This window comes from Grampus griseus, assembly GCF_964374135.1.
Source record: "Grampus griseus genome assembly, chromosome: 9".
Taxonomy (NCBI): Eukaryota; Metazoa; Chordata; class Mammalia; order Artiodactyla; family Delphinidae; genus Grampus; species Grampus griseus.
Window position 1 is genome coordinate 90,643,762 of NC_139003.1, and position 27,774 is coordinate 90,671,535.

The window sequence follows — 27,774 nt, forward strand, 5'->3', positions numbered from 1 at the left end:
ATGGCAAGCAAACAGCGAGAAATCCAGTTACAGGTGGGCATGACACATCAGCAAGTCTTTACTGGGTGCGTTGTCCCTTGAAGACCTTTGACAGTACCTTCCTTTTTGCAGGAGACCATCAATAATCAAAGCCTGTGGGAGGAGATGTTGCAGAACAAAGGCCTAACAGGTACTGGGGCTCCGCAGGTGTTCGCCATCCGGAGTTGGATCCAGGGCACCTCCAGGCACCCCAACATGGAGCACCACGCCCCACTTACCAGAATAAAAAGCTGCTCTGTTTTTACCCTGCCCCTGCCCCAAAGATTGGGATAAGCTGCTACTCTAGACTCTTTGACTCTGTTCTTTCACAAATATTATTATCTTCTAGTGATCGATGTTTACCAAGCCTGGTGTGGACCTTGCAAAGCAATGCAAACCTTATTCAGAAAATTGAAAAATGAGCTGAACGAAGATGAAATTCTGCATTTTGCTGTAGTAAGGCTTTCATTTCCATTAACCTATTATTTTCTTGTTACTTTATAGTCTCTTTAAGGATTGTCTTAATTCAAACAATCTGTCAACTCTTCAAAATGGACAGTGTTTAGTTAGCAGTTTTACTCTATATTTAATTCTACTGGATCTGAGAACGAATGTAATTTTTATCCCATTCCTATAATACTGAGGTTATTTACCATGGTTGTGAACGTTAGAAAAACATAAAAATGGTTATCTGTCTATTGCCATACTTCTTTTCACTTGACCATATGGTGTGTGTTCAGAATAAGGGCTGTAAATGCCTTTTACTGGAAAGCATTGGGTAGGACTCTGGTCATTTACCCAGTTAATTGTAAAATGGTAGCGATTTTACCCTCCCTTATTTGCCTCCCACATGTGACAACGGATTAAAATATTACAGCCAAACTCATTAGGGTCTCATGAGTCCCCAATGTATTGATTATTCCGTTTATCCATGTCAAATTATCAACTGCTTAGAGCTTTGAGTCTAATATAACCACTAGGCATAAATGGCTTTTGAGCACGCGAACTGTGGCTAGTGTAATTGTATTAAATTTATATAAAAAAACAGATACTCCATTCGGTTATTGTAAAACTTTTAAAATTATCTGGGACAACCTGGATATGTGAATCTACCTCTTTGACTGTAAACTTTATGAAATCTAATTAGAGATCAATTATTTATGATTAAAATTTGGCCCACAAATTGAGATGTACTCTAAGGGTAAAATACACACTAGGTTTTGAGGCCTTCATATGAAAAAAGAATGTGAAATATCCCATTAATTTTTTACATCGATGATATGTTAAAATGATCATTTGGGGATATACTGGATTAGGTAAAGTATATTATTAGATTATTTTCACCTGTTTTTTAGTTTTTAAATGTGGCTACTAGAGAATTTAAAAGTATATATGTGACTCACATTCTAGTTCTATTGGACAGAAACATGTCCAGACCAGTTCATTTCATCACTATGTCTATATCACTGGGAAGTGCTAGTAAACTCTTTCCAAAATATGTCCTATTTATAATGCTACCGTCTGTTGAAATTAACAACAAAAAATTTTGAGCATTCTCTCTGAATGGTTCCTCTTCTGTTTGAGCTTATCCAACTGCAGTATATTCACATAGATCGATACTATTTTTCTGCTATGATCAGCTCATCAACAGTGAAAAAAATTTTTTAAAGTCTCCAAACCTCTGCTGGGCGCAGTGGAGGGGCGCCCTCTGCTGGATACTTTTTTTCCTGCAGTTTATCAGGGAAAGGGATCCTTTCTGAACTTGTAAACTGAAGTCCAAAATTGAAACCTATGAGGTTCATTACCTATTGAAATCACCTTAAGCTGAATGGTCAGTACCAAATTTTTTCTATTATGTGCCCCTTTTAAAAGACTTGAAGACTTGTCCTAACATTGTGCCTATACATATAAAAATTCAGTAAATGTTTTATATTATAGTTTTTAAGGAATATTACCAAATGCTTTAATTGTTAATACTTTATTATAATATAAAAATTGCAATGATGATGGCTAGACTACTTTTAAATGTAATCTTTGGCTACTGTCTTTTAATATTATAGATTAGTTCCTTTCAACAATAGAACCTACTTTTTTAAGAAGAAAGAGAGAAAGAAAAGAAAGAAAGAAAGAGAAAAGAGAGAAAGAAAAGAGAATGATGTAGAATTCAATATGCCAAAAAAAGATTACAACACAGCCCCTCTGGCTGGCTGACACAGGGCTGAGGGACCTTGGCTCGGCTCTGCCCTCACCATCCTTGGCCACGGTTGAGGCACCTCTAGAAATCCCAGTTTGAAAATAATTGCCTTAGGTTCCAAAAAACAACTCTTATGTAGAAGACCCTACAACACAACGTATCCTGACAGCTGGCCCAAGGGATGTTATGTTAATATGCAGGAACATACTATTACTTAATATATAGTTGTTGGTAATCAATTTAGGACAACTTGAAATTTGTGAGAAAACTTTAAAATCAAAGACTTTGAAATCTGACCACCAGTTTATTCAAGAAACATTTAGGAAGCTCCTTTTTATGCATGGCCCTCTGACTGATAAGGTGGGGGGTGACATGCGAGGGTGAGCATAAAACATCATCTCTCTGTGCATGCAGCTCTCCAAACAGAGATGAGCTAGGTCCCTATAATGGTAGTACAATATTGAAAGGAACTATAGGTGCCCGGAGAGAAGGGTAGTGAAGTGCTATGTGGAGGGGAGATGATTTGCGGCAGGAGGGTCAAGGCAGAGTTCTTGGAGAACATTGGAGCTGGGTTGGAAAAGGAAGGGCAGGAGCAGGTAACAAGGGGGAAAGTGCAGGTGGTGTAACGCAGACCACAGGAGCTGAGTTTAGCTGCAGGCTGGGTAAAGATGAACAGTGAGAAGTAAGGTTGAAGCCAAATGATGCAGGGTCTGGACTGCCAGAATGTGTAATTTGATTCTAAAGACGGCTATAACATACTCATAAAATGTTGTAGTAAACATAGAAAAAAGTATCTCTGCATTTTTTGAATGTAGTATATCAAATGACTTGAGTGTAGTGTCCTTTATTATTATATGAAATAATCTTTTTCAGGCGGAAGCTGACAGCATTGTGACTTTGCAGCCATTTAGAGATAAATGTGAACCTGTTTTTCTCTTTAGTGTTGTAAGTATATTTATTATCTCAAGTGTATTATCAGATTCCAATTTGCAGCTAAAGAGCAAATAACATTGTACAACTACTGGAACTGTTTTCTGATGACAGTAACTGTAGACTTTTTTTTGCCTTAAATATGCTTGTCAATTAAAATATTTATAACTTGACCTGTAGGAGCGCATAACGGATTGAGAAGATTAGACTATCACACACTTAGTTGATCAGGGAAAAGAAAAATAAAATGGTATTTACCTTTCCTAGGGAAATATCAGAGACTTGTATGATGAATTATTACTTACAGGAGTGAAAAATTGGAAATGTCTTGGGTACCCAGTGGAAGAGAATTGGTTATAAATATTCATGTATACCAATACGAGGAAATATTTGTATGATCACTATCTTGTATATCGCTTTTATCTCTGTATTTACAAATGCATAGAAAGAAGGCAGGCAGTGTATTCACCAAAAGTTAATAGTAGTTTTCTATGTATGGGGAAAGGATGCATAATTTAAATTTTCTTCTTATACTTTTCAATATTTTCCAAATATTCCAAGATAAACACAACTTTAATAATCAGAAAAACCTTATAAGTGCTGTTTCCTAAAAGAAGAATATCTGGGTAAGTACTAACTTGTGTGATACAGAGCATAGCTGCTACAAAGCTGAAGAATTGGGATAGTAAGGAAACACCTCCCAGAGAGGGTTTGGACTGTTCTCTTGCTGTTGAAAAGGCATTTTTTGATATTATAAATAATTATTAAAAAAACACTTCTCAGATATAATTTTTGCTTGTGTTAAACAATAATCTTACAGCTACTTCTGGGAGGTGAATGACTGGGTTAATTGAATTTAAAAAATTACACTGTAGATCTTGCTGTCAGTTGGCTAGGAATTGGCTAGGAAGGATTTGATGATTTATGTGAGGGGTCAGCCAGCTTATTTGTAACGGGCCAGAGAGTAAGTGTTTCAGCTTTGCAGAAATACTATGTCTGTACTGGGTCATAGTTTGCTGAGCCCTGGCCTAGATGTCGTTTAGGTAACTGCACGAGGCAGAAGTGGGCTCGGCGGGCTAATTGGACAACGAGAAGGCTTTAGTAGCAGCAGCAGTTGGGAGCCTGGGACTGAGGAGGGGAGGCTGAGCAGGTGGCCACCATGTAGCGTCTGCAGCTCTGGGGCGGCCATCACCTGCTGAGCGAGTCAGATCTGAGCAGCAGACCCCTGCCCACCCTGAAGACTTTGGCATGTGGCCCAAAATCCTCCTTTCAAACCCACGTGCTGCCATCACTCTGGGACTTCAACATCCTGGCCTCTCGATTCTTCACCTCCTAACTGTCAATGAAATCTCCAACGCACCTCCTCCAGTCACGCCTCAGACTTTGTTATCATCCGTTGCTCCCTGTTCAATGTTCTAATTTAAGAATCTCCATGGGAAATTTAGGCAATATTTTGTAATAACTGCAAATGGAAAGTAACCTTGAAACACTGTATAAAAATTAAAAAAAAAAAAAGAATCTCAATCTGTGACCACAAAACCACGTTTGCAGTGGGCAGCATTCTTAGCTGACAGCAAATTCATTGCAGCGTCTCAGCAGGAAGGGCTTTTTCAATGGATATTAGAAAGCTCTTGGCGGTTCCTTTTAGTGGGAAATAGTAAATAGAGTGTCAGGTTTCATTCAAACCTTTCTCAACTGGAGCCTTCTTATGGCCTTTGAATATGATTAAATCTTTCCAATGAAAAGAAATAATACCTCTTTTTGATACCACGTCCCTCTCCAGCTACCATTCGCCTCTATGCTTTACCTCACAGCTAAACTGCTCAGAAGAGTTTCTATATTTATTTCCACTCCATTTCTTCTCATCCCATTAATTCTTCAACCCATTCAATCTAACTTCTTTCTGATTATTCCACCAAATTGGCTGTTGCTAATGTATCCAGTGACCAGCCTGTTGCTAAATATAATGAATGCTTTTAGGTGCTCATCGTTTTGTACCTCTCAAATGCAGTAAATGTGGTGACCATGCCCTCCTTTTTGGAACATTTTCTTCTTTTGGCTTTTGTGACTTGGTTTTCCTTTTGCTTCCTAGATGCTACTCCCCCTCCCCTTTGCAGGTTCACCTTTGCAGGTTCACCTTTCTTCATGCAGCCATTACATATCAACTTTATCATGCTATATACTCTCCTTAGAAAACTTCGACACACAGTTTCAATCATCGCCTCATATATCAATAACTCAAGTTCATGTCTTCAGCTGAATCCTATACTTGGAGCACGAGACTTGTGTATCCAACTGGGCCCTTGATCTCTCCTCTGGTGTCTCAAGGGCATCTCACAATGAACTGGTCCAACAGCAGACTCCTGGGCTTCCCCATCCCCATTGGAAACGTTATTTTCTAGAGTTGCTTCATTTGGTGAATAACATCTCAACTTACTCAGTTTCTCAAGTCAGAAACAGAAAAGTCATCGTGGTGACTTCTCCTTACCTCACACCCCATGCACACCAGACCTTGGTCCTGTTAATTTAACTACCCAAGTCTTTCTCACACTCGTCTGCTTCTTTCCCTTCTTTCCATCTCCAACAGCACCGCCGTAGACTGAGGAACTGTCTCTTCCATCTTTACCTCTAGAATAGCTTCCGATTTGTATACAAGCAGCTTCTCCTGCTGCACCTCTAACCCTTTCTCCATATGGTAGGTAAGATGATCTTTCCACGGATCTTTAGCAGTTCTAATTGTGGTCCCTGCCTGTGTTTAAACATTCAAAAGGCTGCCCACCGCACTTAGGATAAAGGCAGCATCCTCCCATGACCCAGAAGGCTCTGCACGCTATGGCTCCCCCTAGCTGTTGGGCTTCGTCTCATACCAGGCATCCCCTCACTTTCTCCACTGGCCTTCTTATTTGCCATATTCCCTTCTAGCCGTAGGACGCTTGTGGCTCTATTCCTTTTGCCTAGAATGCCCTTTCTTCTCCTTTTTATTTCTTAACCTATCCTTCACATTTTAAATTCCTGATATTGACGAAGTACCTTTGCTAATGTTCTTGATCAGAACAAATTCCTATAGATGCTCCCAGCTCTCTGTACCTCTCTTGGTGGTACCTGTCATGGTTGTTATCTCAAATGTGTTTGCGGGGTTGGTTTTTTTTTTTTTGGTAATTTAATTACATTAGGTACCAGGACTATTATTCCGTACCATCATGCCTGATACAATGCTAGTAAACTGGTGTTTAGTAAATATGTGTTGAAAGACAGACAAAGGGGAGTAGTATCAAAAATAATTAGGGGGAGTAGTGTTGGGAGGCCTGTACAGAACCATTAAAATTTAATGCAGCGATAGCCTGTCTTTGGTTGTAGGAGGACAGATAAATTAGAGGTAGAACTCAAAGAGCTGGATTTACCAAATGGAAATACTTTTATATCACGAATACTTATTTTAAAATGACTAATTACAGTAGCTAAAAAGGGATTGGTGGGTCAGGGTGGGGTGAGTTAGTCCAGCTGAAGTGTTAATTCTTGACCCATTCTGAAAATGAGTTTCCTTCCCGCTTTTGTTTCCCCTTATAGAATGGCAAAATTGTGGCAAAAATCAAGGGTGCAAATGCACCACTTGTGAGTCAAAAAATTATTACCTTGATCAATGAGGAGAAGAAAATTGCAGCAGGTGAAATGGTTCGACCTCAGGTAATACTTTGGATTCCTGATAATTTTATTTTTAAAAATTAGTTTTAAAAAAAGATGCATTATGTCTTTTTTTGGTTTGTTTTCCTAAAGCATTTCCCCTAGTTTTATAGCTATCTAGGTGTCTAAATGGTGCAACCTTTCTTGGGAAGTATTTTGGCAATATGAATCAAAGGCCTTAAAAAACACATGTATCCTTTGACCGAGCAATTACACTCCAATAATTTTCCTTAAGAAAATAATGAAACAAATATAGAAAACGATGTTTATTTCAGTGTTGTCTATGTTATTAAAAATTTGGAATTAACCTAAATGCCTAGCAACAGTGAATAGATGACATAAATGCCTGTAATTTATGTCATAAATTATACAAATTCATACAGTGGAATATTATTTAGTATCTTCTAGCTCTGTTTATTGATATGGAAAGAGGGCCAAGATAGACTGACAAATGAAAAATAGAGTATTATTTAATAGGATGCTTAGAATAAGATCCTATGTGTGTGAAATGTATTACCTGTGTAATAATAAAATATTTTAAAATTCAGAAATGAACCATAAAGCATGTAGAGATATGAACATAATAGCATAAGAAAGTAAGCCATATAGGAAAGTGATCAGAAATATAGGCAGATAAATAGGAGTGGTTGGTGTTATTTAAACACACACACATGCACACAAAACAACAAACAACAAAAACAAGAAACAAAAAATAGAGACTAGCTGAGAAATACTGAAGAATAGAAATAATGAGAAGGTATAGGCTCAAGCTTTTATTAAGTATTTACTATAAAAAAGCGTCAGTTTAAATCAGGAAAGGATAAAAAACTCACCAAACAAACTTAGTAATATTGGGTTAACTATTTGTATAAGAGATTTGTATTCTTTCCTCATATACATAAACAAATTTCAGATGAATTAAAGAGCTGAATATGTTGAAACAAAGCATGAAAGTATTAGAAGAAAATATTGGAAAACATTTATCTTGTCATAGGTTGAGAAAGGCCTCGTAAGTATAGTATAAGGCAGAGATATCAAAAAAAGAAAAAATTGATAGATTTGATCATTTAAAAGTTTGAATAAAATGTAAAAGGAAAGCAGCAAACTTGGAGAGAAGCTTGCACTGTGTATCAACGTGCTAATATCCATAGTGTGTACAAAGTACTTTAAAAGTATTAAGGAAAAAAAAATGAACATTTTGATGGAAAACTGACAAATGACAAATATGGGGAATTTACATTTACAATAGTGATTTTTCTCACCCAAGGACATTTTTCTGTACATTTTCAGGTTTTCTTGTTTTTCAGGGAATCTTCGCCCTTCCTTTCTCTCCGTCTCCCTTCCTCCCTCCCTCTTCCCACTCCCCCTACTTCTTTTTGAAAATTATAGTAACTAGGAGTTATTGTGGACTTACTGTTTGCTAAGATTTTCAGAAAGATATCCTCATTTAATCTTTTACATTCCACTTTTATCGATATCATTGACAACTAACATTTTATTAGTTTAAGGTATACAACATAATGATTTGATATATGTGTATACTGGGAAATGATTACTACACTTAGTTAACATTTCATGTCACATAGTTAATTTTTTTCTGAAAAACTTTTTCATGATAAATTTTAAGATCTACTCTTTTAGCCACTTCCAAAATATACAATACACGTTATTACCTATAGTCACCATGCTGTATATTACACCCCCAGAACTTATTTATCTTATAACTGGAAGTTGTATCTTTTGACCTCCTTCACCCAATTCCCCTACTCATCACCCTCCGTCTCTGGCAGCTACCATTCCGTTCTCTGTGCCTATGAGTTATTTTTTCCAGATTCCACATATAAGAGAGATTATGCAGTATTTATCTTTCTCTGACTTATTTCATGTAACATTAATGCCCTCAAGCTCCATCCAGGTTGTCACAAATGGTAAGATTTCCTCCTTTTTTATGGAGGAATAGCATTTCATCATGTATATATATATATATATATCATGTATTTATCCATTCATCCATGAATGGACACTTAGATTGTTTCCATATCTTGGCTACTGTAAATAATGGTGCAATGATCATGGGAGGGCAGATAACTTTTTGAGAGAGCGATTTCATAGCTTGTCATAACAGTCTCTTAAGATCCTTTGTGTTTCTGTGGTATCAGTTATAATGTCTCCTCTTTCATTTCCAATTTTATTTATTGGAGTCTTCTCAGTTATAATGTCTCCTCTTTCATTTCCAATTTTATTTATTGGAGTCTTCTCTCTCTTTTTTTTTCCTCACAGTCTAGCTAAAGTTCTGTTTTATTTTTTCAAAAACCAGCTCTTAGTTTCATTGATTTTTTTTCTATTGTCTTTTTAGTCTCTCTTTTATTTATTTCTGCTCTGATCTTTATTTCCTTCATCTGCTGACTTTCACTTCATTTTTTTTGTTTGTTTTTTCTAGTGTCTTAAAGTGTAAAGTTAGGTTGTTTATTTGAGATCCTTCTCTTTTCTTAATATAGGCTATGAACTTCACTCTTAGAACACCTTTGTTACATCCCATAAGTTTAGGTATGCTGTAATTCCATTTTCACTCATCTCTAGATTTTTTTTATGTCTCTTTTGATTTCTAATTTGACCCACTGGTTGCTCAGTAGCATGTTATTTAATCTCCACATTGTGAATTTTCCAGTTGTCTTCTTTTAATTGATGTCTATTTCCAGACCATTGTGGTTAGAAAAGATGCTTGATATGATTTCAATCTACTTAAATGTTTTGTGGCCTAACATATGATCTGTCCTGGAGAACGTTCCATGTGTGCTTGAGAAGAATGTGTATTCTGCTGCTTTTGGATAGAATGTTCGGGATATATCTGTTTAATCCATCTAGTCTAACATGTCCAATGTTTCTTTACTGATTTTCTGTCTGGATGGTTTACCCATTGCTGGTTCTACTGAACCCAGGGACACCAGCCCTGCTGGGGGCCAGAGCCGGACTATCAAGTGCTGTGTCCTTGGAGTAACAGCCACAAAAGCCAGGGTACCAGATGTGCACACAGGCTATCTTCACAAAGACACTAGTGACCTGGAGCGGGGCAGAGGGAGAGCATGAAGATGGCCCCTGCTGGCTTCCCTGGTCTCTGGAAAGGATTGCTGTCAGCCCTAGACCTGTGTTAAATTAGAAGCCTGACCCTCAGGCTATAGCTTATCAGATTTGCAAATAGGCCCCTGCATTGAGCCCTGGGGGGATAGCCACAGGGAGTCCAGCACAAGCCAAGCCTGTTAAGAGTTCAGTTTACTATAGTCTGGATGCAAGCCCCAGGGCTTTTACAGCCAGGCATCTGGGGGCCCCATCTCTCAGTTAGAAGTCTTAAAACTGAGGTCACTAGATGTTGGGTTCAAGCCCTTCAGTCCTCAGGGAGATGCTGGGAGTTGTGAGTTCCCTCTCAATTGTATGTTGCTGTGCCGGGGATGGAGTTTATGGCGAGACTGTGACTCAGCCTCTCCTACCCGATTCGGTATGTGTTCTTTTCTCATTTGTCTGATATGTAGGAGTCGCTCAGTTGAGAACTGTTCCACAAGCAGCTGTAGGTTTGGTATGTCTGAGGGAGGAAGTGAGTTCAGGAGCCTTCTATGTTGTCATCTCGAATATGAACATGGAGAAACCTTATGAAGTATTTATGAACGATAAGACAGGCTTAAAAACATTATGTCCTTTCCTTAGAAACAGGCAACTAGTAGGAGGTAAAAGCAGAATTTGAAGTCAGGCAGAACGACTTTTAAACACATTCTTCTAATTGCTATACTGTACCCAGCTTTCTCTACGTGTGCTCTGTACTGTGGCTTTATTGTTGTTCTTGCAGAATGACATCCTGTTTTAATGAATAATAGTGGGTATGTAAGAAATTTATTAATATCTTATGTTTATTTTATATTACTCCATTTTGTTGGACACTTCTATTATTTAGTTTTCTTATCAATTGCCTTGTCTAGCGCAGTAATAGTAATAAAATACAAGCCACGATGTGAGCCACATACGTAATTTATAATATTCTACTAGTCAATTGAAAACAATAAAAAAAGAAACAGGTGAAATTAATTTTTAAAACATCTTTTCTTACATCCAGTATATTAAAAAGATTGCCATTCAAAGATGTACTCAATATAACTTACAAGCTTTTGCACAGCAAAGGAAACCATAAACAAAACGAAAAGACAACCTATGGACTGGGAGAAAATATTTGCAAATGATGTGACCAGCAAGGGCTTAATTTCCAAAATATACAAACAGCTCCTACAGTTTAATAACAAAAAACAAACAACCCAGTCAAAAAATGGGCAGAAGACCTAAATAGACATTTCTCCAAATAAGACACATAGAGGGCTAACAGGCACCTGAAAAGATGCTCAGCTTTTGGATTACTAGAGAAATGCAAATCAAAACTACAATAAGATACCACCTCACGCTGGACAGAATGGTGATCATTAAAAAAATCTACAAATAATAAATGCTGTTGAGGGTGTGGAGAAAAGGGAACCCTCCTACACTGTTGGTAGGAATGTAAATTGGTACAGCCACTGGGGAAAACAGTATGGAGGTTCCTTAAAAAGAGCTACCATATGATCCAGCACTCCCACTCCTGGGCATATACCCAGACACAACTATAATTCAAAAAGATACATGCACCCCTATGTTCACTGCAGCACTATTTACAATAGCCAAGACATGAAAACAACCTAAATGTCCACTGACAGATGAATGAATAAAGAAGATGTGGTACATATATACAGTGGAATACTACTCAGCCATTAAAAAAGAATGAATTAATGCCATTTGCAGCAACTAGAGATTTTCATACTAAGTGAAGTAAGTCAGAAAGAGAAAGACTAATAGCATATGGTATCACTTATATGTATAACCTAAAATATGACATAAATAAACATATCTACGAAACAAAAACAGACTCACAGACACAGAGAACAGACTTGTGGTTGCCAAGGGGTTGGGGGGAGGGAAGGATTGGGAGCTTGGGATTAGCAGATACAAACTATTATATATAGAATGGATACACAACAAGGTCCCACTGAATAGCACAGAGATCTATACTCAATATCCTATGATAAACCATAATGGAAAAGAATATGAAAAAATAATGTTATATATATATATATGTATAACTGAGTCACTTTGATGTACAGCAGAAATTAAACACAACATTGTATATCAACTATACATCAATAAAATGTTTAAAAATATATGTACTCAATGTAAAAAATAAGGTATTCCAGATTTATTTTTTCAAACCAAATCTTTGGAATGTGCTGTGTATTTTTCATTTATAGCGCATCTTAATTTGGACTAACCTCATTTCAGGTGCTCAAATACAGCATTATGTGGTTAGTAGCTGCCCTGTTTGTCAGGGCAGGTCCAATAAATACAAGGCAGGTCACTTTGAAGTTATAGCTGGCATAATTATCTTATTCCTGACTATAATAGGAGTGAATGCTTTCAGTGTAGTTATTTCCAAACGTTTTTGGGTCTATATTCCATTGAGAATCTGAAATTCTGCAAATCTCTTGCCCCTGAAATGTATATATGTAAATATATAAACCTTTCAGGTTGTTTACAGAATCACAGAAGCACTTTCAGGACTTCTCCAGAAATTAAGAATCCCCCATCCTTCCTAGTGTTTTACTCTATAGTAGGAAATTGGCTATTGTTTTGAGAAAGGCTTTTTTTTTTTTTTCATAAGTTAAGGAAGTATCTTTCTGTTCCTCCCAACCACTGTGCCACGAGGGAAGCCCTCTGTTCCTCATTTACTAAGAGCAGTGGTCAGGAATGGATCTTGAAGCGTACAAATGCCCTTTCAATCTTTACCATAATAATTATATGTTTATTGCTTTCTTACTTGTTAATCACTGCTTCTTTCTTATTTTATTCCTTGTGCTCTTAAGTTTTAAATATTTTGTTTTTAAGCATTTTCCATACAGCACATATATGCGTTATTTCTCATTGTCTCCCCACTCTGTTTATTCCTAATTTTATTTTAGTGGGAAGGTTGGGGAAAAGTAGTGTTAGATAAATGCAGGCACATTTCCACTTTACTTTCTATCCCTTGGATTATAAATATTGATTAAAAACAAAATTTCTAAAAACTCTTTCACTATCGTATTAAAATGTAACTGTTTTATTTCCATTCCTTTTCCACAGTATCATGAAATTGTGTTTGTAGACTCAGATTCAGAGGATGCTGGGGAAGCAAGCTATGGAAGTGTTGGTAAGTAAATCTACTTTAAAGTAATAGTGAGGGAAATTGTGTACATGGATACTCATTACAGCATCACTTGCAGCACAAAGCTGGTAGTGACACCAGTGTTAATTGATAAAGGACTGGTAGCATCAATGATGATTTGTGCGATACTGGATTCAGCTTAAAAAGCAATCTCGGGCTTCCCTGGTGGCACAGTGGTTGAGAGTCCGCCTGCCGATGCAGGGGACACGGGTTCGTGCCCCGGTCCGGGAAGATCCCACATGCCGCAGAGCGGCTGGGCCCGTGAGCCATGGCCGCTGAGCCTGCGCGTCCGGAGCCTGTGCTCCGCAACGGGAGAGGTCACACAGTGAGAGGCCCACGTACCGCAAAAAAAAAAAAAAAAAAAAAAAGAAGCAATCTCTTTTGCTCCCCTTGCCTTGCCTTTGGTCTCTGTGCCTTGCCTTCAGAGGTTACCCTCGATCAGGGGCTCCTGTGCCCTGTGAGTAATCTGGACAGCAGTTTCCTCTTATTTCATCCTTCATCATCTTCCAGAAACTTGTAAAAATAATTTCTTCCTTGATGACCCACACTCCTGGTTTACTTTAAGATGAACAACTTCCTGCCTTCATTGGATTGTCGGAGTGGGCGTGTTAGTGTGTGTTCATACCCTGGAGGGAACAGAGGCAAACCGATTGCTCAGTGAGCTATTCTGCACTAAAAGCTCATCATCAGAATGTGTAGATAAATGTGGATAAATTCATAGATGGTAAAGCCATCGGTTTGTAATGTTTGCTTGCACTGAAACTGTTGTCACTAGTGATACTGAGCTGGATGGATCATGGGTGCGATTCTAATGCACATGAATTGTATTAAAATAACTAGTGCCGGGAATTCCCTGGCGGTCCAGTGGTTAGTAGGACTCTGTGCTCTCACTGCGGAGGGCCCGGGTTCAATCCCTGGTTGGGGAACTAAGATCCCACAAGCTGTGTGATGCAGCAATAGAATAGAAAAAGTAGAGTAGAGTAGAATAGAATAGAATAGAATAGAATAGAATAAAATAAAATAAAATAAAATAAAATAAAATAAAATAAAATAAAATAAAATAGTGCCCACCTACTCTTTCTTTTCCGGCCTACTGACTACAAACTCTTGTGAATGTTTCTCCTGCATGCAAATATAGGAACTGTACTTTGATTCTAAGTAGAAACTCTTTGGTAGTTGCAATGCCATAATAACAAAGCTGTTGATGGACAAAAATTCACTGGACATTAGTAGTTTACATTTCTAATTGCCAAATCCTTCATTCTCTAGAGTCTGTGCCAAGAAAATGAAATTCTTCTATTTTTTTTCCTAGACCAACTATACAGCATTGCCATTATCAAACCCAATGCTGTGACTGCTAGAAAAGTTAAAGAAATTAAAGAAAAAGTAAGTGATATTTCCCAAGAATAGTTTAAATTAATTGTAAAATTAATTTTTAAATTAACTGTAAAAAAACAATCCCTTAATTTTCAATTTGGAGACAAGCTTGTTATTTAGAGAAAAACAGAATATAATGAACTTCTGGTTCATTTGAATGAATGTTTTGTCTTCTTTGAATATCTTGTCTTACAAAGGCTAGACCTATTCAACATCCTTATTTAAATAACTCTGCTCTACCAGCATCCAATATAAATGATAAAAATTACAGTTCTTGCATTGGATTGTAACAGATTTCTTTGTGTTTAGTTGTTAGCAGTGCAGACTTGTATAAGCTCACATCAGCTTGCTTTATTCCCTGTGTGTTGTCACAAACATATGGTCCTTTTTAGATACATGATAACATGAGGAAGCATTTAAGGTTTTGCTTTTAGAGCCCAAATAAAAAATTTTTAGAGTAAAATTGCATTCTAAACCAAAGGTCAGCAGACTTTTCCTATAAAGAGCCAGACAGTAACTATTTTCAGGTTTGTGGGTCATGTGATCTCTGTCACAGCAGCTTAACTCTGCCATCATATCGAGAGAGCAGCATTAGACAGTAGATAAACAAATGGGCATGGCTGTGTTCCAGTAAACTTTGTTTCCAAAAACGGTGGCAGGCCAGGTTTTGACTGTGGGCTGTGGTTTGTTGACCCCTGAACAAAGATGTTGTGTTGAAACAAAATTGTATTGAAATTTGTAAGAATGTTGCATGTGTTACAGAGGAGGTCCCATGGGGAACCATGTCAGGATGGGCTGGGTATCTCTTGATGAACTTCCCATCATGCATTCTTTCTTCAGCCAAAGCAGCAACAATTAAACTACTATAAAGCAGATGGTCCATTTTATACATTGCTATACTTGGGTGACATGCACACTGAATTTGTCATTAAATTTAAAAATTTTAAGACAAAGCATGGCTGCATCTTAAATTCTATCCTTCCCTGTAATTTGGATATTTTTGTTGCCATCAGAATAAGATATACTAGATGACGAGTTACAGACTTAACCAAGGAAAGCCTTAAAAGAAGAAACTGAAAACAATTTTGAAAATAGATGGTTAAGAAGTACCTGTAAATGTCTGTCTTTTGAATGATTCAGAAAACTATGATGTCTTTCTTGGAATTCAATTAGATTTTTTTTTCTTTTTTCATCTTGAGACAATTCACTTAAATAATAGAAATATTGTGGAATCTCTGGTTCAAGCCGTGAAAACCTAAATACTAGGGGGCATGAAAAGGACCTTCTTTGTTTACTTATTTTGGGGCCTCTTCCAACCTCGTGTCCCATGGATTGTGCTGAGGCACAACCATGAAATGCATGCAAATCTGGGGGGTTTATTAAGCCTAGGAAACAAATGTCCTTGACTTGTTTTACCTGTGTGGTCCCACGACACACGTGGACCTGACCATGCTCTCTAATTGAAGATTATCGATGCAGAATTTGTCATAGAAGCAGAGGATAAGAAAATGCTCACTGAAGAACAAGTGAGGTACTTCTACAGCCGAATAGCAGACCAGGTAAGAAAGTTAAAAAAGCCATTGTGTTGTCAAATACAGTGGATTCCTATAAGTTTAGGATCCTCATTATAGAAAGACGAATGAGTCTGACCAACCAAGTAAGCTCTAGGTGTCCCTGTTGGTGTCCATATCCTGGTTAATCCAAAGATGGGGACTATGGAGAAATCTCCAGTAGAAATAGAGGCAGCCAGGCAAAAGTGGATGCACTGATTGTGTTTTGTTGGAGCGAAGATCTCTTTATGGTATGTCCTCTAAGACTCCCTGCATCAGCCCTCAGGAAATGAATATCCAGGCCTTTCCTGTAGGTCCTTATCCCAGGTTGAAGGCTGCCTGTGGTAAACTTCACAGGAAAGCTTTAATCCTTTCTCTACCTAAAGGTACATCCTTTCTGTCAAGCTATTTTTTAGATTCTCTTTTGCCTGGGGGCAGTGCTTTGTGTTAGAAAGTGCAATGGCTTGGGGGCGTCAGGAGACGTAGCTTCTAGAAATGCACTGTTCAACATGGTAGCCATTAGATACATGTGGCCATCTGAACTTAAATTCATTAAAATTAAATAAAGTTAAAAATTCGGAGTCTCAGTGGCGGTAGCCACATTTCAGTGCTCAGCAGCTGTGGTTACATATGCTGGAGAGCACAGAACATGCTGGTCGTCACAGAAAGTTCTACCGAACAGCACTTTATAAACTAGCCGCACCACTCAGACAATCTCTCTTGGCCCCGGGAAAGGGTTGGACCAGCTACATGAGCATCACCTGGGAACTTTTGAGAAAATCCAATTCCTGGGCACCCTAAACCTACTGAATCATAGAGTCTGGGGCTGGACACCAGAAATTTGTGTTTTAGCAAGCCCTCCAGATGATCTGGAAGCATCCAGCAGTTTGAGAGTAGTTATTAGACTATCTTTAAGATCAGTCCCTGCCAGCTGTGAACTTCTGTCCTTCACAGATGTGTTTGTTAACAGGAGGATTGTGTGTAACTTTCTCTTGCCCAGTGATCATGAAGGGGAAGATGTCCTTGACTTGGGTAGGGGCCACCATGGTACTCTATCCATTTTGGGAGCCTAATAATATTATTTTATTTTATTTTATTTTGTAGCCTGACTTTGAAGATTTTGTTTCTTTTATGACAAGTGGCCTAAGCTATATTCTAGTTGTATCGCAAGCAAAGGAAAAATGGCCTTCCTGGGATGGAAGTGAATCTAATTCTGAGACGGAATCTAAAGAACCATGGGATGACCACGAGAAGACGGCCAAGTCCTCGGGGATGAAGCAGAAGAGGGAAAGGTAGCTCCAGACCAGGAAACGAATTGTTTACAATGTGTTAGTAGGTAATGGAGTGTAATGTCCAAATATCACAAATCTAAAGACAAACATCTTTAGGGACTTCCCTGGTGGTCCATCTGGTTAAGACTCCGTGCTTCCACTGCAGGGGTCACGGGTTTGATCCCTGGTCAGGGAACTAGGATTCCTGCATGCTGTACTGCATGGCCAAAAAGAAAAAAAAGAAAAAAAAAAAAAGGACAAACATCTTTATGTCGAAGCTACAACTATTCCTTCCAGTCTAAAATTTTATATATTCAACAAAGCTGGAGTTGCCCTCAAAGTTTATGTCAAGAGGATTACAAAGGGAAGAATTTCCCATTTGTCTCTCTAATGCTGGGCGCACCAGTCTGGCCTCCTGGGGTAGAACGGGACCAGGCCTAGTCCCTCCCAAGCCAGCCCCCTCTCCCGTCTCTCCACATGCCAGTTCTGCCTCTCCGTGTCCTACAGAGACACCAAAGTGCTCTGCCCTTTTACTCAAGGCAGTGAGTGAGTGGTGAGACTGCTAACAACTAAACAGTTGCATATTTTTGTTAACGGTTTGTAAATATACGAAAGTGAACGTAAGTCATTTACAGACTGTTGGTTTTATGTGCTTGCCATTTGTGCCTTCTATTCCTCTGAAGATGCAGAAACTCCAGTGCTCACCCCATGAATTAACAGAGCCATGTCTGAAAGGGGGGTGAGCAGGACCAAGTTCAGAGTAGCTGAGTCCTGAGGCTTCGTGATGTGTGTCTCCCCCTTCTGGGTAGCCCACCTCCATTGCATGTTTAGGCTGAGCATCTCTGGAACTTTCCTTGCTGTCTTATTAATAAGTTATAGTGGCTTTTCTTGAGTAGGTCCATCTGCTGGTCCCTAGCGATGTCATAATTTTTAGGTAGCAGGGAGACCCTAATATCATTAATTTCCAGTTTGAAGTGGGATAGAACAACTCATAGGGTAAATCAACTGCTGACAAAGGGCTTTGTAAACAGTAGTAGTTACTCTGTGAGTTTTAAGGGAAAATGATACTTAGTGGTTAGAGAGCAGGTTTGGGTGGGAAGTGTTGGGCTCAAAAAGATACCAGATTTCATACCAGAATTTTGGAGCCATTTTTTTAAAAAATTATTCTGTGAAACACTATTAACACAGCTGGCATAAGAGGAGTCAGTGTTCCACTGGTGCTGTTATTCAGATAGGTGTCTACTGCATCCAACTTTTGGAAGCAGTTGTCTCCAGTTTTTCAATATGCACGTAATAAGATGAACAATTTAAGCACTTGGCAGGATTGGGGTGGAATGAGATGTGTTGATGTTATTTTGCAAAGTCTGCAGTATTTTCCTTTTAATGGACGTCCTCTTTTCCTCTGGCCTGTGTTTATCCCGAGCATCGACCCAAGCAGGCAGCACGAAGTGGTAGGGAGCATGTTTTCCTGGGAATCAGTTTTCACAGCTCTTTTTCTGCAGACATGGCCTAACAGGTGCTGTAAACTTCCACCTGCCATTTTTTAAAGTAGAACCAGAACCTAAAGGATCAAGGACATAAACTCTCATGTAGAATAAAGAGTAGATATAAAGATGAAGGAATATAGTCAGGTATATGGCTGTTATACTAAATACGAGAAGGTTAACTACCCTGTCAAATATAGAGATTACCAGATTAAGGTCAAAAACAAACGAAATTAAAAACCATATAATAATAATTGATGCAGACAAAAATCATCAGTGGGTGCTAAATCCACTGTATGAATAATATATGCATTTTCAAATAGTGTCCTTTCAGATTTCTTATTATTTACAAAGTGGAAATTGTAGCTTTTCAATGGAGAAAACTGGGGGATACCACTCTGGCCATGTTAATATCACCAATAATGGGAAAAACTGACAGTGTGTACCTCCTATTGTGATGTATACTGGTGTGGTATTCCCAAAGTATCATACCCAGAATGTGATAGGAAACTATGGGGCCATTCCATAGTTTGAAACCATCCAAAATGAGGAGCCTATTGTACAAAGCAACTGGCCTGGAGTCTTCAAAATATCAGTATCATAAAAGACAAGACGCAAGAGGGAGGAGATATGATGTATGCATATGTATAGCTGATTCACTTTGTTATCAAGCAGAAACTAACACACCACTGTAAAGCAATTATACTCCAATAAAGATGTTAAAAAAAAAAGAAATTAAAAAGAAAAGACAAGAAAGACTGAGCCATTGTTAGAGGCTGAAGAAGCCTAGGCACTTCAGGCAACTGCATGCAATGTATGATCCAGGATTAGGAAAAATTACTATCGATAGGAGAGCATTATAAAATTGCTGAAATTTGAATATGGACTGTTCATGAGATAATAGTCTTATATCAGTGTAAGCTTTCCTGAGGTATTTAGGAGGGTGAATGGTGAAAATATCTGCAGTCTATTCTTAAATGCTTAAGCCAAAACACACACAGACACACACACTCTCATTGGGGGATGAGAGAGAAAGAGAAAGAACAAATGTGACAAAATGCTGACAGTTGTTGAATCTAAAGTTCATTATCCTGATCTTGCAATTTTTCTGCCAATTTATATTTTTTCAAAATAAAAAGTTTTAAAAACTGTACTCATCTACATTCTACTTAGAAGAGACAAAGAAAAATAAAAAAAATAAAGGAATGGTAAAAAAATTAGCCAGGAAAAATAAAGTATTAGAATTGAACATTAAAAGTGTTAAACTTGATAAAGAAGGACATGATGTATAAGAGAACATTTATGAAGAAGATAGAGTAGTCAAAAAATGTATGTCCCAAACAACATAGATTACATAAAGATACAAGTACCAGAAAAACAAAGAGAACTGGATAAAAATAACTTTACGGTCAGAGATCTCAATACACAGCAGACAAAAAAGCAAGGGTATATAGGGATGGCAAATACATATTCCATAATTGTGTATAATAAATGATCTATAATATATGAAATATGAATATATAACCTCAAATCCCACAAATAAATTTGCTTTGTTTACAAAGAAAACCTTAACAAATTTTTAAAAATTAAGATCTCACCGCATGCATTTGCTGATTATAATCCAATAAAGTTGGAAATAAATAATAAAATGATCCAAATGTCTTATCTATTTGAAAACATGAAATGTATTCCTAAATAAGCCTTGATTCACAGACAAAATTAAAAGGAAAAATAGAAACTATCTGGAAAGCTTTACATAGAGGAAAGAAACAATTTTTTTAACATATTTTATTTTGGTCTCCTTAAAATCCTCTCATGAAATCAAACATACATGATTTCATGTAACTGATTTTTGGATTGGTTCAATAAAGGTGGAACTAAATACATATTCTTTGATGTGATAGAGAGATATAACTTATCTTTATGTGAAATTCAATATTTATTTGTTTTACTAAACTCTAATTTATTTGTGAACATATTATCAATTTTAATTTTCTGGCATGATTATTAAACTTCAGTTTATAATTATATTTTGGACTTCAACAGTTTCCAAGAATACCTAGAAAGACAACAAATATCTCAGTTTTGTGATGTTGAAGAGAATATAAGTAATACTGAGTTTATTGATGTCTTCATCCCTGATTTTAAAAAAATTAAAGGCATAAAATTAGAAAAGATACTGGCATTACTTCGACCAGCCCTCTTTAACAAAAGGAAAGGTAAGGAATAAAGTATAAATTGTTTAACTACTTTGTACATGGGATTTGAATAAGCTCTAGTATAATTATATTAAAAGATACGAGGGCTTCCCTGGTGGCGCGGTGGTTGAGAGTCCGCCTGCCGATTCAGGGGACACGGGTTCGTGGCCCGGTCCGGGAAGATCCCACATGCCTTAGAGCAGCTGGGCACGTGAGCCATGGCCGCTGAGCCTGCGCGTCCAGAGCCTGTGCTCCGCAACGGGAGAGGCCACAACAGCGAGAGGCCCGCGAACCGCAAAGAAAAAAAAAAAAAGATATGTACTTAATTATTTTGTTTTCTGAGCCCTAGCACATCTGAGAATGTCATTATATTAACTTTATGTGTGAAATAAAACTTATCTGACTATACAATTTTTTTTTTTTTAATAAATCCCCCATCCCCAAACCTATAAATTTTGGTCCACTGAAAAATTGGAAATGGCATCATAAATTTGATATGTTAAGAATATTATTCACCTTAAATTAAAATCTAATAAGCTATTTTTATAAACTTAAATTTCACATGAGAATGAAATGCATTCTATGTCCTCATGATAATGCAGTCTGTATTGTGTGTATAACCAATAATCTAGCACTTTAAAACTTATTATGACTTTTTATTTAGAGGATGTTTTGAATATTATTCAAGATGAAGGCTTTAAAATACTGATGCAGAGACAAATAGTGTTATCAGAAAAAGAAGCAAAAACACTGTGCATGGAACATGAAAATAAAGATTATTTTGGAAATCTTATAGAAAATATGACCAGGTAAAACAGATTGCAGGTTGAGAAAGCACAGTCTGATTTACGTTTGAATCATTTAAACCTCTTAACCCTGCTTTCTGTACAAGTTGCCAAATCTCTCAATGCTGTAAAGATGTGCTGAGTCTACTTCTTTGCCAGTCTCCCTCCCATTTTGATTCCCTGCTCAACTGTGTGTCTTCTCTGGTCCTCCTGGAATGTTATTAGAGTAAAGCAAGGTTCTGGGTGAAGCCCCTGGAGTCCAGTTGAGTTGAATGCTGGAAGCCAGAGTGTGCAGCATCCTGAAGTCCAAGTAAGAGAGCTGTGACTGACTCTCAAGGACTTTGGTAATCCTAAAGATCACTAGTCCTAGGAGACGAATGGGATGCTAGAAATCTGTCAGGTTTCTAGAAGAGTAAATGAAACAGCAGCTGGGGCAGAAAGCCAGCAAGGGTATATAAATCAGCAGGAGCATGGGGACGATATAGGGACCACCCTATCAGAACCAAGTCCCTTCTCTTCCCTTCCTTTCTCCGCTTCCATTCTTTTATGAAGATGCTCTCGAGAGTACACCAACAGAAATTAATTTCATACTCTTGATAAAAAGGGTTATTTTACTTTTTTCATCTAACAAACACACTTGTATTATCTACCTATAAATAGCTACAAGCTATCCTTTCATTAACTTTGTTTCTTCTTTTCTAACAGCGGTCCATCTCTAGTCCTTGTTTTAGTAAGAGAAAATGGTTTAGGACACTGGAAACAGTTAATTGGACCAAGCTCTGTGGAAGAAGCCAAAGAATACCTTCCAGACAGGTATGATTCACGTCATGGGTCTCAAACTTTTTTCATGGGAGCCATGGTGATTTTTGGGGGGATATGGGGGTATAGGAACCAGAGCTCTAGTCCAAGGTTCTCTTCTGAGGCTTTGCAAGAGAAGGTTGTGGGCTGCTTGGTTTGAGACTGGTAGGTGGTAGCTACCCAGCCAAAAGGCCATATCTTGGCAGACACATCTGCCCCATGCACTAGTTAGGAGAAGTTCTTTTGAGAAGCGTGTGATAGTTGCTTCAGATCCTTTAATTGATCACAACCATTTCAAGACAAAAAGGGAACCTTCTTGCACTTGTTGGTGGGAATGTAAATTGACACAACCACTATGGAGAACAGTATGGAGGTTCCTTAAAAAACTACAAATAGAACTACCATATGACCCAGCAATCCCACTACTGGGCATATACCCGAGAAAACCATAATTCAAAAAGACACATGCACCCCAATGTTCATTGCAGCACTATTTACAATAGCCAGGACATGGAAGCAACCTAAGTGTCCATTGACAGATGAATGGATAAAGAAGATGTGGCACATATATACAATGGAATATTACTCAGCCATAAAAAGAAACGAAATTGAGCTATTTGTAGTGAGGTGGATGCACCTAGAGTCTGTCATACAGAGTGAAGTAAGTCAGAAAGAGAAAAACAAATACCGTATGCTAACACATATATATGGAATCTAAGGGAAAAAAATGGTTCTGAAGAACCTAGGGGCAGGACAGGAATAAAAGACGCAGGCGTAGAGAATGGACTTGAGGACACGGGGTGGGGGAAGGGTAAGCTGGGATGAAGTGAGAGAGTGGCACTGACATATATACACTACTGAATGTAAAATAGATAGCTAGTGGGAAGCAGCCGCATAGCACAGGGAGATCAGCTCGGAGCTTTGTGACCACCTAGAGGGGTGGGATAGGGAGGGTGGGAGGGAGGGGATATGGGGATATATGTATACGTATAGCTGATTCACTTTGTTATACAGCAGAAACTAACCCAACAATGTAAAGCAATTATACTCCAATAAAGATGTTAAAAAAAAAATAGAGTTTCAAGACGATGATTAACAATATGTAGCCTAACACACCATTGTAAAGCAATTATACCCCAATAAAGATGTTAAAAAAAAAAAAAACAATATGTAGCCTACAATTTGGTAGGAACATTTACTAAGTTAAAGTACTGATGAATCTTAGAACTTTGTAATCAGTTCAACCCTGGCATGTTAGCTGTCACCTAGGCAGCATTTTAAAAATATTTTTTGATCTTAGCTGTTGGGCTTGGTCTCAGCTAGAGGAGGGAGATAGTATCTCATGCATTTCCATTCTTGGCATGCAGCTGATGGAAACAAACTGAATTGTAATTCGCTTGAATTCTTTGTGCTGACTTCAGAGTAGGACTGAAGTCAGGGGAAGAAGAGCCCTCCTTTAAGTGAGCAGGAATAAAGATGCTTTATCAGGCACAGCAAACTTGCATACCCACTGCCACAATAAATAACAGGACTAATGAAACATCACGTATATAAAAGTTGCAATGTTTTCTTTTGGGTAGGAGATCATGAATTGCACTTGTCCTGAATGGATATATTTCACCCCTCCTTTTAGCCCTACTCACTTACGTCTTTGCTCCTGTGCCAGACAATTGCTGTAAAGGATAATATGTGTTGGACACTCTTTATGTGGAATGAGCAGGGTGCCCCAGAACCTCTTAAATGAAATGTAGCAGAGAATGCGATACATGGCATCAGAGAGAGGAATTCCTATCAATACCTGGCCTATGCATGTAGGCACACTCTTCTAGAAATTGTGGTTCCACGTGTGGAGGCTACGTACCAGCATAGAGACATTTTCTCCAGGTGAAGGAACTCAGTAATTGCCCCTCTCCTCCCCACTATTATAGTGAGAGTTCCCATCCTAAGCCCTTACGACCCCTAATGTTGCCACAAGTTCACAATTACTCTTAACTATTATTTTTGATCGGTCCCCGTTTTCCAGGTTGCATTAGAAATAACTCCTTCAGCAGAGCTCTGCCCTTTCCTGCCCTTGGGCGTCATAGTCTACACTCCCCATTGCTTAATCTGAAATACAGTCACTTGCATGCAAGAGAAACACAGCAACCCTTCTCTCCCATCCTTACACACACACACACACACACACACACACTTTTTCCAATAACCACGTCTAACAGCCTAACAGAGGGGCTGCTTGTAGTTCTCTGCATTGAATGGAGTCAGTGCTGATGATGGGTTAGGCTGTTTTTATCATTCATTGTGCAAATCCCCCATCCCTGGCAATCACAGGCTCCAAGCGTCTTAGTCTGCTAATATCTTCAAACCAGAGGTGTGAGAAGAGCCAAGGGCTGAGTGGGAGGGTCAAGTTGGATAACGAAAAAAGGAAATCTGAAATGGTCACTGAAACCAGAGAGGCAAGAAGAGGGTCTTTAAGTTGAGGACAGAAAGCCAAGTTTCCAGTGATGTCAGCCTATTAACAAGAATGGAGGTTATTCACTGTGGCTGGATTTTGTGGGTCGCTTGCTTAGGACTGTGTGTGAAGGGCAGAAAATGTAATGAGCGATAAGTATCTCCTCTACTGAAATATAAATAGATGGAGAGACAGAAAGAAGAAGGGGCAACTGAAAAACACTGAGGAACGATAACTGATTTTAGAGGTATGTATTCATCTATCATACAGAAACGGAACCAGAATAAACTGTCTACCCCAACATGGATTGCCCATTACCATCAATGTCACTCCTGCCTCTCTCCACAAAGCCATCCTGTACTCTCCTCTTTTATTGCTTTTGCTCACCTGGAGGGTTCCACTGCAGTGTCTCCTGGATTCAATATTTATAATTTGGTATCTTTGATATAGGGTCAAATGACGTCTCTAGTGCTTGATATTATTTAGTGATGAAAGAAGGGGAAGGAATATTTATTGACAGCTTAATATGTACCATATATTTCAAATACATCATCTGATTACATCCTCAAGACCTCCTTCCAAAACAGGGTTTATTATCATATTTATGTTTGAGACAACTGAAGCAGAGAGAAGGGAACTAATTGCCCAGTATCACACAGCTAACAAGTGATGCCACCAGGGTTCTATAGTCTGTGCTTTTTCACTGCACCAGGGCGTTCATTCCATCTTTCACAGCTGTCAGTCTCCATTATGACGATTACTGAAATGTTCATGTCCTTTCTTCCTAACGACTGTTCCTCCCTGGAAGGAAGTAGCATGCCCCAAGCCACTCTGCAGTTACTTCCACTTGCACGATGCAAACATGAATAGTTTTACATTGTGTTATGTTGTGTTATATTATATGTCATGTTATAAGTTTTTGACTTGACTTCTTTTTCAAAGTTTATGCGCACAATTTGCAATGGAGAGTCTGCCTATCAACCAGTTGTATGGAAGTGATTCACTAGAAGCTGCCGAAAGGGACATACAGTATTTCTTTCCTCCTGAACACACTGCAGCACTGATTAAACCTCATGTAACACAAGAGCAAAGAGGTAAATATATAAAAATAGAGCCGATGTATACATTTTTCTTCAATTTTGTGAAATTTTGCAAACTGCAGTAAAGTTGAAAGAATAAAGCAATGAGCACCTTCATCTTCACGAGGGAGTGCTCCAAGTTTAGGCTGTTGGTGGAATTTTGACCAGATTGACTTCATTTAGTTCCCGTAGCGGTGCCCTGCCGGTTCAGGGAGAAGAGCTCAGAGAGGCTGGCCCTTTCAATCCACATGCAGCAGGAAGTTCCTTGGCATGTGCAGCACAGGCATGAAAACACGTGTTCACTTTTAGCCCAGGAGCAGATTTCCTCCCAGATGGATTCTGGAAAGATGGATCTGAGACTGAACATCCGCGTTAACATACTGAAGTTCTTCCGAACGTCCAACTGGTGCTTTTTCAGCTTAGTTTAGCATAGTTTTGGTTTTTTAAAACCACTGGATTCAAGTAACAGTGTGACCTTCCTTAGTTATTTCAATCCACTTGAATACGGAGCAAAAATAGAGGCAGTCTGCCAAGACTACCAAATATCTGTTTTCCCTAGAGGATATCCTGACGCTTATCAAAGAGGCTGGATTTGATATAACACAGATGAAGGAGACGCTCCTAACTGAAGAGGAAGCGGACAAAATTTATTTTAAAATAAAAGGAAAAGCCTTTTATAAAGATGTATTGGAAGTTTTATCGGAGTAAGTTTCTGATATATAGGTCTTTACATTATAAAAGTGGTAACTGTTCATTGTAGAAACTTTGAAAAATACAAAAATTCATGAAAATATTGCATTTTTAATACAATTCATGAAAAGACACCCTGGTAGTATTTGGAGTTCTTTTTTTTTGTCTAATTCCTTCTTTGCTTCTCTGTTTTCCTCTCTCTCCTTCCTTCCTTTCTCTGTTTTTTTAGGTTTTCACATTAGATATAGAGGTATCTGATTTGAAATCCCTGCTTTGGCAACATATTTAATCTTTGCCTTAGTTTCCTTATCCATAAAATGGGGATGATAATAGTACCTACCTCACAGGTACGAATGTGAGGGCTAAGTACTTCATATACTGAAAGTAATTTACATTGAAAGTAATTGGAATAGTGCCTGGCACGTATCCCTGCAATTAAACTACAACACTCTTCTAGCACAAAACGCTGTTGCAAGGGAATTCTCAGGCGGTCCAGTGGTTAGGACTCCCAGCTTCCAGTGCAGGGGGCACAGGTTCGATCCCTGGTTGGGGAACTAAGATCCTATAAAACGCACCGTGCAGCCAAAAAAAAAAAAAAAAAATTAATAAACAAAGAAGAAAAAGAAAGCACAAAATCACACTGACAAGGACAAAGAATAAGGATGAGCTCTCTGGATGGAGCTGTGGCATTCTGTCTTTAGCTGTGTGTGCAGTCTCTACAGTTGCCAATAGCCCAAGTCTTCTGAAACCATTGTTGTTTGCAGGGGTCCATCTTTGGTCATGATCCTGACCAAGTGGAATGCTATTTCAGACTGGAGACGATTGATGGGTCCCACAGACCCAGAGGAAGCAAGATTTCTGTCCCCAGACTCTATCCGAGCCCAGTTTGGAAGAAGTATGTTGAAAAATGCTGTCCATGGAGCTTCTGATATGCAGGAGGCAGTGGAGGCTATTAATAGAGTGTTTGAAGACTTTGTTGCTGAGAACCTTGAGAAAAACTAA

General features: G+C 38.3%; 1 protein-coding gene across 1 annotated transcript; it reads left to right on the forward strand.

The window, feature by feature from the left end:
• On the forward strand, positions 1–27,774 carry NME8 (NME/NM23 family member 8; the record flags this gene model as incomplete). Its single annotated transcript, XM_082661935.1, has 15 exons — positions 1–33; positions 112–169; positions 368–474; positions 3,086–3,157; positions 6,710–6,826; positions 13,010–13,076; positions 14,404–14,477; positions 15,935–16,027; positions 17,123–17,310; positions 20,820–20,992; positions 21,636–21,780; positions 22,462–22,569; positions 25,946–26,097; positions 26,642–26,786; positions 27,537–27,774. 15 exons carry the CDS (start codon positions 1–3, stop codon positions 27,772–27,774), a joined length of 1,770 nt encoding a protein of 589 aa, XP_082518061.1.